The sequence below is a fragment of the Schistocerca serialis genome, chromosome 10, assembly GCF_023864345.2.
Source record: "Schistocerca serialis cubense isolate TAMUIC-IGC-003099 chromosome 10, iqSchSeri2.2, whole genome shotgun sequence".
Lineage (NCBI taxonomy): Eukaryota > Metazoa > Arthropoda > Insecta > Orthoptera > Acrididae > Schistocerca > Schistocerca serialis.
The window spans coordinates 50,899,476-50,916,002 of NC_064647.1; the positions used below are offsets into that span (position 1 = coordinate 50,899,476).

General features: G+C 41.4%; 1 protein-coding gene across 3 annotated transcripts in view; it reads right to left on the reverse strand.

Moving 5' to 3' along the window:
• LOC126425142 (zinc finger protein 454-like) overlaps positions 1 to 14,719 on the reverse strand; it is a 200,685-nt gene extending 185,966 nt beyond the window's left edge. For 2 of the 3 annotated variants that reach the window (XM_050088089.1, XM_050088088.1), the window contains exons 1-2: positions 13,910 to 14,719; positions 11,834 to 11,902 (exon numbers count right to left, since the gene is read on the reverse strand). In XM_050088089.1, coding sequence (XP_049944046.1) covers positions 11,834 to 11,902; positions 13,910 to 14,572 — 732 coding nt within the window. In that variant the 5' untranslated portion in view covers positions 14,573 to 14,719. The remainder of the gene's footprint in view (positions 1 to 11,833; positions 11,903 to 13,909) is intronic. The other variant, XM_050088087.1, reaches the window with a different exon arrangement.
• Positions 14,720 to 16,527: the final 1,808 nt, after the last annotated feature.

The following is a 16,527-nucleotide window of genomic DNA, read 5'->3' on the forward strand; positions in this document are numbered from 1 at the left end:
CTGGGAACAGGGTTTCCTGAAGGGCAATGCAGAAAGCAGGTGTAAAGCTTAAGAGTTGCCGTAGCTCAGCCAGGTGGCGGAAAAAACCGCCGCAATTCCACTGGGGGATGACATTACTGTGAGGCTGGGAAGGCAGGAAGTGCCCAAGAGGCAGGTTATACCTCAGGGTCCTTTTTCTTGGCAGACTCTTTTGTTTGCTTGCTCACTTCTCTTTAGGGACTTGCTGTGAAGATTTCTCCAAAGCAGCTTCAGACACGGACGAAGTCCATTAAGCTCTTCGTCCAACAGCTTTTGGCTCTTTGAGCTACTGGCGAGTATCCACCGTGGCACCTTGGGAGAGATGGCCACAAGGGATCCCTTCTGCACAAGAGAAGCCAGAGGAGGCTGTTGCTTCTCCAGCAGGGGGGAGGGGGACCGATGTCCCATGCATTTGATTTGGGGGGGGGGGGGGGACCTTGCTCCTGAAGTAGGTGTTTTGGGAGCAATGGAGTAAATTTGCCCCCTACCACCAAGGGGGTGGACGTATTCCGGTGACCTGAGGGCAAGGGGGGGGGGGGGGAGGGAGGCACTGTTCATGGCACAGAGTGAGGAACCACTGGCACTTGGGATGGCGATGACGACGTAGCTGCAGCATATGTCGACGTCAACTGAATGGGGTGTAACCTTTCAAATTTACATTTAGCCTCTGTGTAAGTCGACTGGTCCAGGGTCTTGTACTCCGTGATTTTCCACTCCATTTGGAGTACTGGGCAGTCTGGCGAGGAGGGTGAGTGGTGCTCTCCACAGCTGGTGCAAGTGGGAGCTGGCGCACGTGGAGTATCTGGGTGCAGTGGACGTCCGCAGTCTCGACATGTGGTGCTGGAAGTGCAGCGGAGAGACATGCCCGAACGTCCAGTATGATTTAACGTCACAATGGTAAAGCGTAACCTTGACCTTTTCAGGCAATGAATCACCCTCAAAGGCTAAGATGAAGGCACCGGTAGCAACCCTGTTGTCTTTGGGTCCCCTGTAAATGCACCAGATGAAATGAACACTCCAACATTCTAAATTGGCGCGTGGTCAGACTGCAAGAGGAGATTGTGATGGAAAATTATCCCCTGGACCATGTTGATGATTTTATGGGGAGTGATGGAAACAGGAACGTCACCCAGCTTGTCCCAGGTGTGTTAACACTCAGGATTGGGCTGGGGATACTGTCTGAATCAAGACTGCGCCATTTTGCATCTTTGACAGTGCTGTCACTTCTCCAAACTTATCCTCAAGGTGTCCAATGAAAAACTGAGGTATAAAGGAGTCCCCACAGGTTCTGGTACAGACTAAAAACCGAGGCGAATATAGCTCTCTCCGTTCTGTAGCCCCACATTCCTCCCGTGGTGTAGCAAGGTATGGAAACGATTTAGGGTAGTAGCTATCGGCGTTGTATTCGCTCTTCCCCTTCTTAGAGACTGCTGGTGCCGTATGGTCACCAGAAAGAGATAACTTAGTCCACTTCATTGCGGGTCATCCGCCCTGATGCCACCCACTCTGATCATGGGCTCTCCCCACGGGTGCCACACAGCCACACCAAAGGCCAACTGGCGCGATGGCCATTGCCGGGACTCCTGATAACCCAGGAAGACGGGCATCTACTCCTTAGCATACGTGGGGAGTTTACAGCTCACGCATCAGCAGTGCAATCCCTGTGCTGTCATTGGACTACCACCAAATTGGTATATGATGGCCCCACCACAACGGACTGACTACCGTGCTGGTTATTGGGTGCAGAGAAATCCAATATTGTCATGTTGGCGAAAGAGAACAGGAGACAACGGAAGAAGATGGCATACCCCGAAAAGTGTCCTCACCCAAATAGTTGAATCGCAGGTGGAGATGCAAAGCCATGACAAGAGATTCAGGAGATCGAATCTAAGGGCACTATAGATAACTCGTAAACCACGTAAAGCGTCCTTCCCCACGTGGGCCGCATTTCTGTAGAATTTTGAAAGTGGCAGGTCAAACCATAAAATGGGACCTAAACTTCTCTTGTTCAGTGGCGCTACAGCCCTTGGTGAGCCTTGGCTTCTTCAACAATCTTCCTCCACACTTCTCGGTTATTTGCTGCTCTTTTCCACCCCCGGACTCCCATATTGCTGATATCCATTATTACCTCGTCGGTCCATCTTCTTCTAGGTCTCCCTTTTCGCCTAACTGAATGGATCATATCTTTCATCATTTTCTTTGGAATTCTATCCTCTGCCATTCCCTCCAAGTGTCCTAACCATCGTATTCGCTGTGATTTCACAAATTTTACTATGTCCCTGCCTTGTATTAAGTCTTGTAATTCGGCATTGTAGCGTATTCTCCAGCCTTCTTCCTCCCTTATTGGCCCATAGATTTTGCGTAGTATTTTTCGCTCAATGCTTCTTAGAGCATTTTTATCGTGTTCTGTCAACGTCCACACTTCTGAGCCGTATCTGATAACTGGGCGGACTAGGGAATTATATATTAGCAATTTAGTTTTTCTTGTAACAAGGCTACTTTTGAAAAGCTGCATATTTGCAAAGTAAGCTCTGTTTCCTGCTTGTATTCTTTCCCTTATAGCCTTTCCAATACTGTTATCATTTGTTATTAAGGCTCCCAAGTAGCTAAACTCATACGGCCAAAATGTGAGACTCCTTTTAGTCGCCTCTTACAACAGGCAGGAATACCTTGGGTTTATTCTAATCCCTGAACCCACAGAGGGAGTGGTGGCGAGGTGTGGCAGGGGGTTGCCAGGGAGGAGGGAGGGGGGGGGGGGGGGGGGAGATCAGGGTTTTCCATTACATCAACAGCTTTTCTTTCCTCACAGTTGAGACATACTAATCAATAAGCACTAGTTTAATCGCAGTTTTCAAAGACGGATTATTTATAAGGAATAGTATTCATATAATTAAGAGGCTGTCAAATATTAACTATTTTGAAATTTGTGATTTATGAAGCTCAAAAAAATAAGTCACAATGCTTGGTTGAAAACACTGAATTCCTTGAGATCTTATGAGATTTCCAGGTAAACAATAATTGCCTGAGAATTCCAAATCTGTAAAAATGTCCAACCTATAATATGAAAAATTTCAGCTGAGCTATACAGCTCAACTTGAAATGACAATAAAAAACAAAAAAAAACAAAAAAAGAAAACATTATGAAAACCCAAAAGGTGATACCAACGCATACAAAGAATAATCGTGAAAACAAAGAAAAAGCTATATTGAAAACAGCTGCATAGCTCTACTTGAAATGCCGATAAGACAAAAATTCAAAGCATTTCTAAAAGGTAATACTAAAACACATAGCATAAAATCATGAAAACTAATGAAAGGCAATATCGAAAACATCAGTTGATCTACATAGCTCAATATAATACCAGTACCAACAAACAAAAGGTAGTAACCAAAAGCAGTATGAAAGAACCCTGGAGCAGAGAACACCCCCACAGACTTATTGAGATGTCGAGAGGGCCAGCCTCGACAAAACTATTCTATCTGTTGTGCAAGATACATGAAGCAGATGAAGAACCCTCAGATTTCAACATGAATATGATAGTTCCTATTTCAATGCAAAAAAATTGTTAATGTAGCATAGGAATTTAAGTGCCAAGAAGTCTTTTCTGAAAGTACTGGCCTAGAGTGTAGTGTTATATGAAAACGTATGATTAACACTAAAGGCACAACGAAAATAGAAATTTTCCACATGGTGTGCTATGGAAGAGATCTGAGGATTAGATGAGTAGATCTAAACTAAAGGCCTACTGAACTGAACAGGGGATAAAAGAAGTTTACTGCACGACTCAACCAAAGTAAGAGAATAACTATGACTGTCTTCCCAGTGTTCTTCAAGCAAGTCATTACACAATAGGTAACTCATTATGTATCCTTTATAAACTGTTCTAATTTTATAATCTTAACCTAGCTGCTCAATACCTGGCCATCAGTTTTAGGTAAATTAGCTACAAGTAAACTGTTAACCTTGTCAATCTTGAATCTTCAGTGTGTCATCATCACTCTTAATTCTGTGGGTATGGCCAGATTCCTCAACTGGCTAATGTTGGCTCAGTATCTTCTTAATTAGTTTTTCAAAAGCGCAGTGTAAAATTCTGGGGCCAAAAGTTGCTTGCGCATACACCTACATCTACATGGTTAGTGTGCAATTCACAATTAAGTGCCTGACAGAGTGTTCAGCAACAGAGCATTTTTGTAACCCAGGGAGAAATTTGATGACGTAGATTTCACGAGAAGATTCAGCCGGAGCGAAAAATGCCTTTGTTTTAATGACTGCCACGCCAGTTCATGTGTCATGTCCATAGCACACTGTCCCCTACTGCGCGATAATATGAAATGAGTTTGTACAATGATCAACGGCGAATAGTGTATTTTACTAGTGTATCTAATCTCACATACATTTCAAAAATGCGGTTATGTAGCAGCCAAGTATATAACAGCGTAATCATTCTTTTTTAAAAATATGGTAGTTTTGATTCTATGCAGTCTCATTATTAATCATTCACGTTAAGGGGTGTTCAAGGGAAAGAAATAATTACTTACACTGCCATCAACATACACGCTTATAATTGTAAAACATATTTCAAGTACACGTAGTACAACAGTTTACACTAAGATGTACAAACACATGGTCCAGTCACATTAATGTGACCATTACTTATGTTCAACATCAATGTGCAATAACAGCTCACAGATGGTAAGTGGCAGCACCAACAGTGGAGGGTACACAAAGCGTGACAAGGAGAATGCAAAAACAGTGCAATCATTAAAATTCCTGGCAGATTAAAACTGTGTACCGGATCGAGACTCGAACTCGGGACCTTTGCCTTTCACGGGCAAGTGCTCTACCAACTGAGCTACTCAAGCACGACTCACGCCCCATCCTCACAGCTTCACTTCTGCCAGTACCTAGTCTCCTACCTTCCCAACTTTACAGAAGCTCTCCTGCGAACCTTTCAGAACTAGCACTCCTGAAAGAAAGGATATTGCGGAGACATGGCATAGCCACAGCCTGGGAGATGTTTCCAGAATGAGATTTTCACTCTGCAGCAGTGTGTGCCCTGATACGAAACTTCCTGGCAGAGTAAAACTGTGTGCCGGACCGAGTGAAAATCTCATTCTGGAAACATCCCCCAGGCTGTGGCTATGCCATGTCTCCGCAATATCCTTTCTTTCAGGAGTGCTGGTTCTGCAAGGTTCGCAGGAGAGCTTCTGTAAAGTTTGGAAGGTAGGAGACGAGGTATTGGCAGAAGTGAAGCTGTGAGGATGGGGCGTGAGTCGTTCTTGGGTAGCTCACTTGGTAGAGCACTTGCCCATGAAAGGCAAAGGTCCCAAGTTTGAGTGTCGGTCCGGTACACATTTTTAATCTGTCAGGAAGTTTCATATCAGTGCACACTCTGCTGCAGAGTGAAAATCTCATTCTGGAGTGCAATCACTGTTGGAATTTGGAAATGGAAAGATTTATTAGAGGTCCAAAAAGACAGCGGGAGTCTGGTTCACGAACATATTCTGACTGCTGGTCAGCAGCGACACAGGCTGGAATTTGTATGCCAATACAGCAACTGGAGTCCACCGAGTGGTTACAGGCGGCTTTTTCAGACGAAATCACGTTTTACGCGCCATTGTGCACGAAACGTTTGAAAGCAAATACCCTGCCAATCGTCGGAAGGGTCCAGACTGAGGGAGGATGCGTTACAGTCTGTGGAATATTTTCGTGGCATTTCCTATGTGACCTCATCACTCTGGAAGGCACAGTGGATCAAAACAAATACGTATCTTTTCTTGGGGATGTTTTCCACCCCCACATGCAGTTTGTTTTTCCTTGGCCTGATGGCACCTACCAGTAGGACTATGCAGCGTGTCACACGGCTCTTAGTGTGTGTCTGTTTGGAAGAGCAGCTGGATGGGTTTACCATATTCCACTGACCACAAAGTTTTCAAGATTTAAACACAATTGAGAATCTGTGGGACCATGTCGATCGTGCTGTTCGCGACAAACCTAGTACAGCTGGCCGCAGCATTGGAGTTAGTATGGCTCCGTGTCCCCATTGATACTTTCCTGGGCTCCATTGACATTCTTCCTGAACATCTCGTTACAAAAAATAGTTGGGTTGGGTTGTTTGGGGAAGGAGACCAGACAGCGAGGTCATCGGTCTCATCGGATTAGGGAAGGATGGGGAAGGAAGTTGGCCGTGCCCTTTCAAAGGAACCATCCCAGCATTTGCCTGGAGCGATTTAGGGAAATCACAGAAAACCTAAATCAGGATGGCCAGACGCAGGATTGAACCGTCGTCCTCCCGAATGCGAGTCCAGTGTTTAACACCTGCGCCACTTCGCTCGGTGCAAAAAATAGTTATTCCAGCTTCTGACATATGGTCACATTAATGTGATTGGACAGTGTTTTTATCACACTAGGTAAGATTTTGCATCTACAGTGCAATTATGGTGTAATGAGACATTTAGCTGCATGGTCAATGGTAACTTGTTGCCAGAGGTCGTATCAAATTGGGTGATAGTATCAGCAGCCGACAAGAACTGACAAATATAAGATTTATTTCAGCAATATATATGATTCCATTATTTCCACTTTCAAATTGGAGAGCTTAAAATTGATAGTTATTGAGTTGGCTATTATGGATTATAAAGTTTGGCACTGATTTTCGTATTTATTTTTTGTATTATATGTTTTTCAGAATATGGCACAAGTTTTTGAGGTGGTGTTTCACGGTACAATAAAGTTGCTTCCATTTGTAAGATGAGGAACTGAAATGATATATGGTTCATGGATCATTGCAAAATACAGGATCTGCAGATATGTTTTCAGCCAATGAAGCTTGTAGTAATAAAATATACAAGTGATGACATACGACGGTTCTACAAAGTTGGTTTGTGGAATGCAGGCTGACAATGGGGAACACATTAAAATAATTTATTTATAGGTTCAAAAATGTAGTAGCATTTTTACTGCTTAACTGCTACATTTATCAAAGCATACTGTTGTTGACTAGAATAGCTTTTGCTACAAAGTCTGTTTTGGATTGTGTTGCAGGGACTGACAAATACATGTTTGGCAAGAGAATCAGGAAGAGATAATCATGTTTTAAGCAAATTGATGTTGGGTGGTGTGTAAAATACTGCAAGAAGTGCTGCTTTGAAGTTGTTTACAAAAGAACAGAAAACGCTCTTCTCAATGTGATAACAAGGCTTGACAGTGAACCATAAAATTATTGTCAAAGATTGAAATGCAAGTGCACACACTAATACTACAGAAGGGGCATGGTCAGCTACACAATGATCTATGCAGGGAAAGAACAAGTTCAAAAATCTGTTTAACTCTTGTTTTATTATACATTGATGATGAAGTGGAGAGAAGAAAGTGAATTATTATGAAATTTATGGTAGGTGATTCCAAAATTAATCATACGGAAAAGTTTTAATTTTGGTTGTACATTTTGCTTTTCAATTACTACTTCCATTATAGTTGCAACTCTTTAGGCTAAAAAGAATTGGTAAAGAAGGAAAACTGGCAGTGCTGTGGTCAGACCATGCAGCTGAAGATCCCATTACACCATAATTTCACTGTAGATTATGGTATCCATTTCATTTTCATCGAAAAAGGGGACATTTAAAATAAGTTAGAGAAAAACCTGGGACACTGAACAAAAAAATGGGATATAAATATTGTATTGACTAAATTTAATACACATACAAGTTTACCGTTACAACCTGCACTCAGATGATCCCAAATCACTTTTTACAATTATTCTGCCACACTATCGCTGTACTTTTCACTTTTATGTACTTTATCAAGAAGTGCATTTTCATTTGAAATTGTATCATGAAAGTCAGTAAACGATACACCATTAAAGTGTGTTTTGACAATGAGCAAGGCCCTCGCCGTTTCAACTTTCATTCTGTTTTTTTCACCTGACCACAAAGAGTTCACTAATGAAAACACACATTCCACAGCAGCATTTGACCCAGGAAGTGCCAGACAAAACTCCACCAAATGAATCATGTTTTTCATGTTAATGTTTTTCCTTTTGAAATAAGCAAATATTTTACACCACGTTGCACTAACACTTGCTTTGTCTCCTCCTTCACTTTTTATGACGTTCTGTGCACATGAAAATTCATCGAACAGTTCGTCTTCATAAACAGGAAAATTTGGTACAATACTTTTAACAAAAACACAACAGTCCTAAATATCCTTCCACTGTAGCTGCTCATTTTCAGTAATAACCCAGTCAAATGCTTTAAAAGATGTGAGAAATGGTAAACACCATTCTTTAATATACTCAATGAAGGAGTCATAGAAGATGTCAGCATAAATATGAAATTGTTCTGCAGTAATTTCACCCTCTTCTTCCAGCTTTCTTAGAGTCTCATGTACAACGAATGTGAGAAATCTTTCAGACTTTCTACATTGTAATCTGCCCAATAATTTGTTTATTTCTTGATAAACTTCCACTATTGTTATTTCTTGTTTCTCAATACATTTAATTGTTGTGGAGAAAGGTTTTATCTGGCTAACAAGAAAATGTAGAAGAACAATAGACACAGAGTTATCAAAGAATTGTTTAAAGATAACAGAACACTAATCAAGGGAAATGAAATATGATTTCAAAGCAGGAAATATCTCTACAGTTCTTTCCAATGCTGGTAGCAGAGACAGCCACCTTGTCTTGCTGTGCCCAAGTACAGTTTTGTATTCAGTTTCAGTAAACTTACAAAATACTTCAGAGATTCAACCCTTACTGTATATATGTGGAAATGCTGGTAGATTTTGTTTACAATTAATTGGCAGTCAGTGGGTAGGCAATCTGAGCCAGTTTGTAAAGAATTGTGCACCACATGTGCTGGACAGCCAACACCTACTATATTATTCACTGTGTTCTGTTGCAGTTTATAGAACAAATTGTTTTTTCCTTTCCTCTGCTAACCACCAAAATTAGTGTTATTGTTGTCTGCAGAAACTGCAATCATCTTTCCCTCAAGATCATATTTCTTTAAGACCTCCAACACATAATTCTGAAGTAAATCTGAAGTTTCTCCAGCTATATTAACCAATTTGAGCACTTTCACCGCGGTGCCATTTTCAGGGTGAAAATACCTGATAAGGAGAGGAGCCAACTTCAAATCCAGATGATTCGATGTATCAATCATTACAGAAATGAATCGAACACTTTTCAGTTCATTTAAAACCTGCTGAGCTGCATACAGTGCAATAACATTTGAAATGATTGCATTACATTTTGTGTGTCCTCATGTGAATTTAGGATTGAAAAGTTTTTTAACAACTGCTGTAGTACAGTCCACTGACTTAAAGCTATGGTTATGCATTGCACTGTGGTATGCAAACGTAGCTTCTTGTGCTGCCAACTGCCTATCCATTTCTGTTACTGATTTTAAGTTTACATAGTAGTCACTCATGCATTTATTTGCTCTTCTCGTTTGATCACTCATGCTATGTTTCCTTCATCTTAATGTGATTCACAATGTCAGACCTTCCACCATGACCAATAGCAAATTTTGATCTGCACAACGTACATTCTACAGTTTCTCCACTACCAGTGATAAAAGGAAACTCGCTTTTTATATCTCTGATAAAATTACACTTTCGTTTTTGCATAATGAAACAGTCGTAGCACAGTGCAAAACACTAACAGTGTGGTGACGAAAGCCAGAGAGCAAGTATCAGTGGTAAATTACACTTTCGTTTTTGCATAATGAAACAGTCATTGCACAGTGCAAAACACTAACAGTGTGGTGACGAAAGCCAGAGAGCAAGTATCAGTGGTGTAGAGTGTCTCTGGACCGAAAGGATGGATTCAGTGGATCGAGTTAGAGGAGAAGAATCTTCGTTGTTATTCGTAACCTGTAGTGCGTTTAAAATTACTTGCGATTTTTGACAGTTCGGTACATGTTTGGGATATGCTGAAAGTTATTACACACTTCCTAGCGTAAATAATTGCGCAGTTCATAGCAAGTCAAACAACCAGTATCGTAAAATACTCTAGCTAAGCGGAATCATAAAAAAATGGGACATTTGAGTGTCACCAAAAAAATTTTCGGGACAGCAGGACATTTTGGTAAAAAACGGGACTGTCCCAGGAAAAACAGGACGAATGGACACCCTACTGTAGATATAAAATCTTTGCTAGCGTGATAAAAACTCTGTCCAATCACATTAATGTGACCATATGTCAGAAGCTGGAATAACCACTTTTTGCAACGAGATGTTCAGGAAGAATGTCAGTGGAGCCCAGGTAAGTATCAATGGGGACACAGAGCCATACTAACTGCAGTGCCGCAGCCAGCTGTGCTAGGTTTGTCGCGAACAGCACGACTGACGTTGTCCCACAGATTCTCGATTGAGTTTAAATCCTGAAAATTTTGTGGTCAGTGGAATGTGGCAAACTCATCCAGCTGCTCTTCCAACGCCACACACACACACACACACACACACACACATTGCACAGTCCTACTGGTAGGTGCCACCTCTAGCAAATTAAGTACAAAGTAGTGTCACAAACCAATTGAAGCAGCACCTATTTTAGTACATGTGTGAACTAGAAAAAAAAATGTATGTTGTGACAGGCTGGTTTGTAGTGTAGCTCGAGGGCTAGGTAAGATTAGAATGTTACAGTTTGGTTGTGAGAAGGCAAAGCCAACAAATGTAAATGTAGGAAAACTAGCTGTGGTGATGGACTGATCTGTAGCATAGCCAAAGATGCAGATTAGGTGCAAATGTGTGTATGTAGTTGTTCAATCTCTACAATACATTTATGCTGATCATTTCAAAACTCAGTGGGTTGTTTCAATAACATCCCAGTTTGCAAGAAAGTGGTTAGGCATCAACCTAGGAGTACAACTTAAATTTTACGGTACATTGTTTCTCATGAAAGCTTTCTACACAACTGAATTTCATTATGCCGCCACATAATTTCATACACTCGAAGTCATGTCAATGTTCACCAAGTCCTATTTTCCCAATGAATCTGTCATCTTGTCTAGCCAGTCAATGCCACCAGTTTACTACTGCCATTATGTATTTAACATATTTTTCTTACATCATAATTTTCAGTGCACTGTACAGGGATTTATGATTTATGTTAGTAGATGCACTTCCTACAATTTAGTAGCCTACACCTACATATAATTCTTACACTTGCTGACCACTTGGAATTGGCTCCGTACATATTCCACAGAATGTTTTAGTGGTTCTTATGTTAAATATTCACAGTTGCATTCCCCCCCCCCCCCCCCCCCCCCCCAAATATGCCGACATTTGTGAGGTTGTAGTTAGGGTGGCACCTACAAGTACTGTTTAAATTTGTGACACTGAAATGCATTATTTGTGGCACAAAAATTGCCAACTGCACCACAAAATGGAAATATCAGCTACACTGTAACCACACTTCCGCTGATTGTGTTTATCGCCCTGCATGACATCAGACAAAAGATACAGACAACAGGCTCTATGACACGAGTATCAAACTGCTTAACGAACTTCCTTAGTACCCATGTGGATGTTGCTCTGCAGGTGTTTATTACTAATAGGTGTTTTTATAGTAATACATAATGCCTCTCAGAAAGGTAGGCTATCTTTCTTTGCACCATACAATCTATAAATAACTGAAATGCACTGTGTTTCTGTAATTGTTTCCTGCAAGATGTGACATGATTTGTAGCACTTGTTGAAAATAAAAAAAGTATTGCTTTTTATGGAAAATAAATAATAAACTGCCTTTCTATGTTACGTAATACAATTATTCACAGCAGCATAGGAAGAATACAAAAGTAAAGCTGCCCTCACCTCTTTAAAGATGCTTCGTGCGTCCTGTGTACCACTGTGGTCATCAGGCACCCCCCACTCTTGCAGACACTGAAAGGGAGTGCACCAAGTTACTATTGTGTGAACTACAAATACCACACACTTGTTTAAGTAATGTCATGACCACCACGAAACTTTTTTCTTTTTTGTGCAATGAGTAGCAAATAACATACAGAGAGCCAGTTCTATATAATTTGGTGCCCTTTGCAATTAATAGTTTTTTAAGGAGGGGCAGGGCTGCCAAATGGAAGTTTTAATGTTATACTCCTTACTGAAAACAAAGAAAACAAAAAGCATGCACATTTCCATACAGTGGGAAAACAACTATGTCACCTTACACATAGATGACAAATGTATATACTGTGTAATGAACACGAACTAGTTAAGGATGAATACTGACAGTCAGTTGACATGGAAATAACACAAAAAAAGAGACTGGCATATAGAATGTCGTCAGCATTTTAGACTCATCACACTCCATCTTGAATTCATAACAACAGCCAAAGTCATGTGGTGACACACTGTTCTTATTTCCACTTAGTTCTCACATATGGATTCTTTTTTGGGTTTAAAAGCACAAAACATGGGCACTATTTTCAAACTGAGGACGATAACAATTTTAACTAAAATTAGTAGTGAGATTCATTGTCAAGAACTATTTAAAAAACTGAATATCCTTACTGAACCAAGTTAGCACTTCTTCCAATTTGTTGTGTGTATCACTGAAAACATTATTAAGTATGCTACTTCACTAGGAGTTCCATACACACTCATGGAACAGGAGCCAGTTTGGAGTTACATTTTCAAAGGTAAAACAAACAAAACAGAATTTTCTATAAGGAATAAATTGCACAATAAACCGTCAAATGAAAGATCCATTTTCCAAACATTACAGTGCGAGATCAGGAGGTGTTAATACAAAATAAAACAAGGGATTAACAATGATCTTTTTCTGCCGTAGAATATGCCTGAGTCATCTCCTGTACCAACTATTGTTTTAATGGAGCTTTATGTTTGAGATTTCCAGGTGCATTAGAATTCTCCGATAGTGAGCTTACATTCTGTTTGCAAGTGCACTTTTGCACGCTTTATGTTCTTCAACCATAGTCTCAACATATATTTTCCCCTTTGTTACTCATGAAATGAGCTGTTTCATTGACAAAGATGTACATCATCTCCTTTTACTGTGTAGGGTACTTCTTGGAAAAGAAGCCTATGCAGAAATCCTTTTATAAAATCATAAAATGATGAAATCATTAACAACAATAATAAATGATAAAACAATGACCTCACAGTATATCCTATACGTTATGCGCTTTGTAATTAAGAGCCACTCAATGTAAACAAACAAGATCAAAAGATGAAAACACAACTTGGATATTGACAGTAAAAACTTGAGCCTTGAACAAAAGGGGGTAAATTACCATCTTGCACAAAACGCCTTACCAGTGTAATGCCAAAATTTGTGTCTTGATTTTCTAATTAATATTTATCCATTGTAATTTAGCAACGAAGCACTATACATATAATAATCATTATTACCACTTTGTACATGAATATTATGCCCTGCCTTACCACTGTACTTATTATGGTCCATTTAATGACATATTGTAATGTTTGCCATTTTATAACTTTTAATTTGAGACACCTAAAATTTTGTTTCATATATCAGTTTCAATGTGGTAAAAGCTCAAGTTTGTAATTATTGGAATATTTTGTTCCATTGCACATGTTATGTTACTGTTTGTAATTATTAGCGCACTTGGCTACCGTTCACATGTATTGTCAAAGTACCTCAATTTCTAACTGTTACTTTGTAATGCACAACTCGTCCCACAGCCACACGATTCTTTTTTTGGATCAACGGTAAAAGAATAAATGGAATGTTTTGTCGGGGTTTCGTCTCTAGTATTCGCATGAATGTTATAATACTTTCTATCGTAGCACACACTTGTTATATTTTAATTACATGGAGTATTTTTGATTACGTGATGTTACTTTTACATTTTCAATCACTTCATACATTCGTTCTAATTCATTGGATTGTTCCCTACTTACATTTGAACTGCATGCTTCTGCAACGTTTTGTTGTTGACCATCAGTTAAATGTCTGGGGAGATCGCTTGCAATACGCAGCGAACTGTTATCAGTTTGTTGATGCTCTGATGGACAGCACATTTGTTTACTATTTCCGCTTTGGTTATGTGAAGTTGTGTCGTTTACCACATTAATTTCAGTTATTCGTCTAATAGGATCACTTTCCTTACACACTACACTGTTGGCAGGGGTTTCTCCACTACGTTTTTCGTAACGCTTCAGGGACTGTAATAAATACTCTTCCAATCTTGCATTTGAACTTAGAACTGTATCTAGCTTTCTATTTATTGCCGAGTTATCATGTGATATTTCATATGTTAACTTCAGAAGATTTTCTACAAGCTCCAGTAAGCAACTGTTTACACTGTTCTCCAAGCTTTTAGGTTCATGCGCTTCTTTTCCTCTGACAAGTTCGATACCTAACCTATTTTCGCAAGCTTCACAATGAAACTTAATTTGCTCTTTAGAACACGACACTGCACGGGCCGCTCTGTTACTAAGGCCTACACAATCACTGTGGAATGATTTTCTACACCATAATCCACACACTAAAGCTATTTCCTTGCTATTAACTGTTTTTTGGCACTTTACACACGATTTACTTCCGTCACTCGGCGCCATCATTGTTTTTACAAGATCGTGTACTACCTGTAGCGACGACCGAGAATTCGGCACGCGAACTGTGCTCTAGCACGCATGCATAGCTCTCCCGCGCCAGCCGGCCACCGCATTCTGGGCTGCGACGCCGACCTGTTCGGACGCACTGCGCTAACGCTGGTCTCATCGCCGCTACATTATTCTCCGCCGACGCACGTGACTGTCGTGAAACGGAGTGCGCTCGCCGGTGTTGGTTATTGTATTTGCGACGACGCACACTGAACAAGACGGTGTGCGAACGCCGCGAAATACACGCGCTTAGTTTATTGCCCGTTTACGGGCAAAATTGTCGTTGAGTTTAGCTATTCATGATGCTTGTCGTAACTTCGTCATGATGCGCGTGAGCAAATTTGTCGAGTCTTCCCAATATCACGACACCACGCAGCAGAGCTCCCACTCTGCTTCCACCGAAGATAGGGATGATTCCGAGCCAGGGTCCGGATACCCCACGGTGACAGCCAAGGTGCAACTGGCAATCCCAGCGTGCTGTCTCGTGACTTTCCCCAATGCCAGACGTTGACTTACCCAAACAGATCAACCATTCACTACAGTCGAGCGTGGTACCGCTAGGGACCGCCGAAAACAAAACATGACACACAAAAAACACACTAGAAAGACACACAAACCCGAAGGCGAACCAGGCATGTCTGCTGTCAGCAGCAAAAAACAAGCCACGGAGGACGTGGCTGCAGCAATGGCCACCCCTCTACCTGACGATGACGAGGAGGACATGGAAGTGGCAAATGTCCCCACTTCAAACAGATTCAGTGAACTCACACACGACGCAGGCGACGCTCCCCGCCCTGGGGCAACAGCGTCTTCAAAGAAAATCCGCGCACCACCCATCATTAGTTACCAGACAAAAGGCAATATTGACTTCGTCAAGGAAATCAAACCAGGGCACAAAAGCAAGATACAAAGGAGACACTGTTAAATTCCAACTCGACAAGCCAGAAGACTACCGCTATGTCCGGCAACACCTCGCCCTTCGCGGTATGCAATATCACACGTATGACCTAGAGCCAAACAGACTACAAAAAGTAGTCATTAAATATCTCCCTGACTTTGCGGAGCCGCTCGAAATAAAAGATGCGTTGACCGAACTCAACTTTGATGTCGAAAACGTAATTCAAATGCGTGAATACCGAGAAATAAATGGAAAATCACAGCTCGTGAAATTACCAAACTTCATAGCCACCATTGTAAAAGGTGAAAATGCTGGTGAAATCTACAAAGTAAAACGCCTTTACGACGGAATCCTACAGAAGGAAAGATGGCCCAACGCAGTGCTACCGCTGCCAGCGGTTCAACCACGGCAGCCGCAACTACCGAGCTGAACCACGTTGCGTAAAATGCGCAGGGCCCCATCTATCCTCTCTGTGCTTGAAACCCAAAGACAAAGATCCAACGTGCGTACACTGCGGGGGAAACACCCAGCAAGCTACCGGAAATGCCCGAAATACATTGAAATGGCACAAGCCATGAAAAACAACTCGAATCGAGAAGCTGGAAAGCCGAAACAAAAACCAGCCCCAGCCATAAACACCACAAATTTCCCGACGTTGAGAAGCCGTGGGAGTGTACCCACGGTTATTTAAAAGGGTACCCAAAGGGAGCGTACCGCAGCAAACACAGGTAACGGCTTTCGCGCAGCAGCCAGCCCGGCGGACAATACGTCTGCCGCACTACACGCACTTCCCCACAGCGGGAATGAACCCTGACGCAACTACAAGGCATCGCCAGCCTACTCAATTCGTTTGATCTGGCCAAAGTGGCCACGACAATAAAAAACACTGTGGCACAGCTTCAGGCAACAAACACCTGACAAGGTCTCGAAGCTGAGAGCGTCTGCAGTTTTAAGTTTCTTCGACGGACCTTAATACAGTAGACAATCTGTACATAATAAACTGGAATGCTGACGG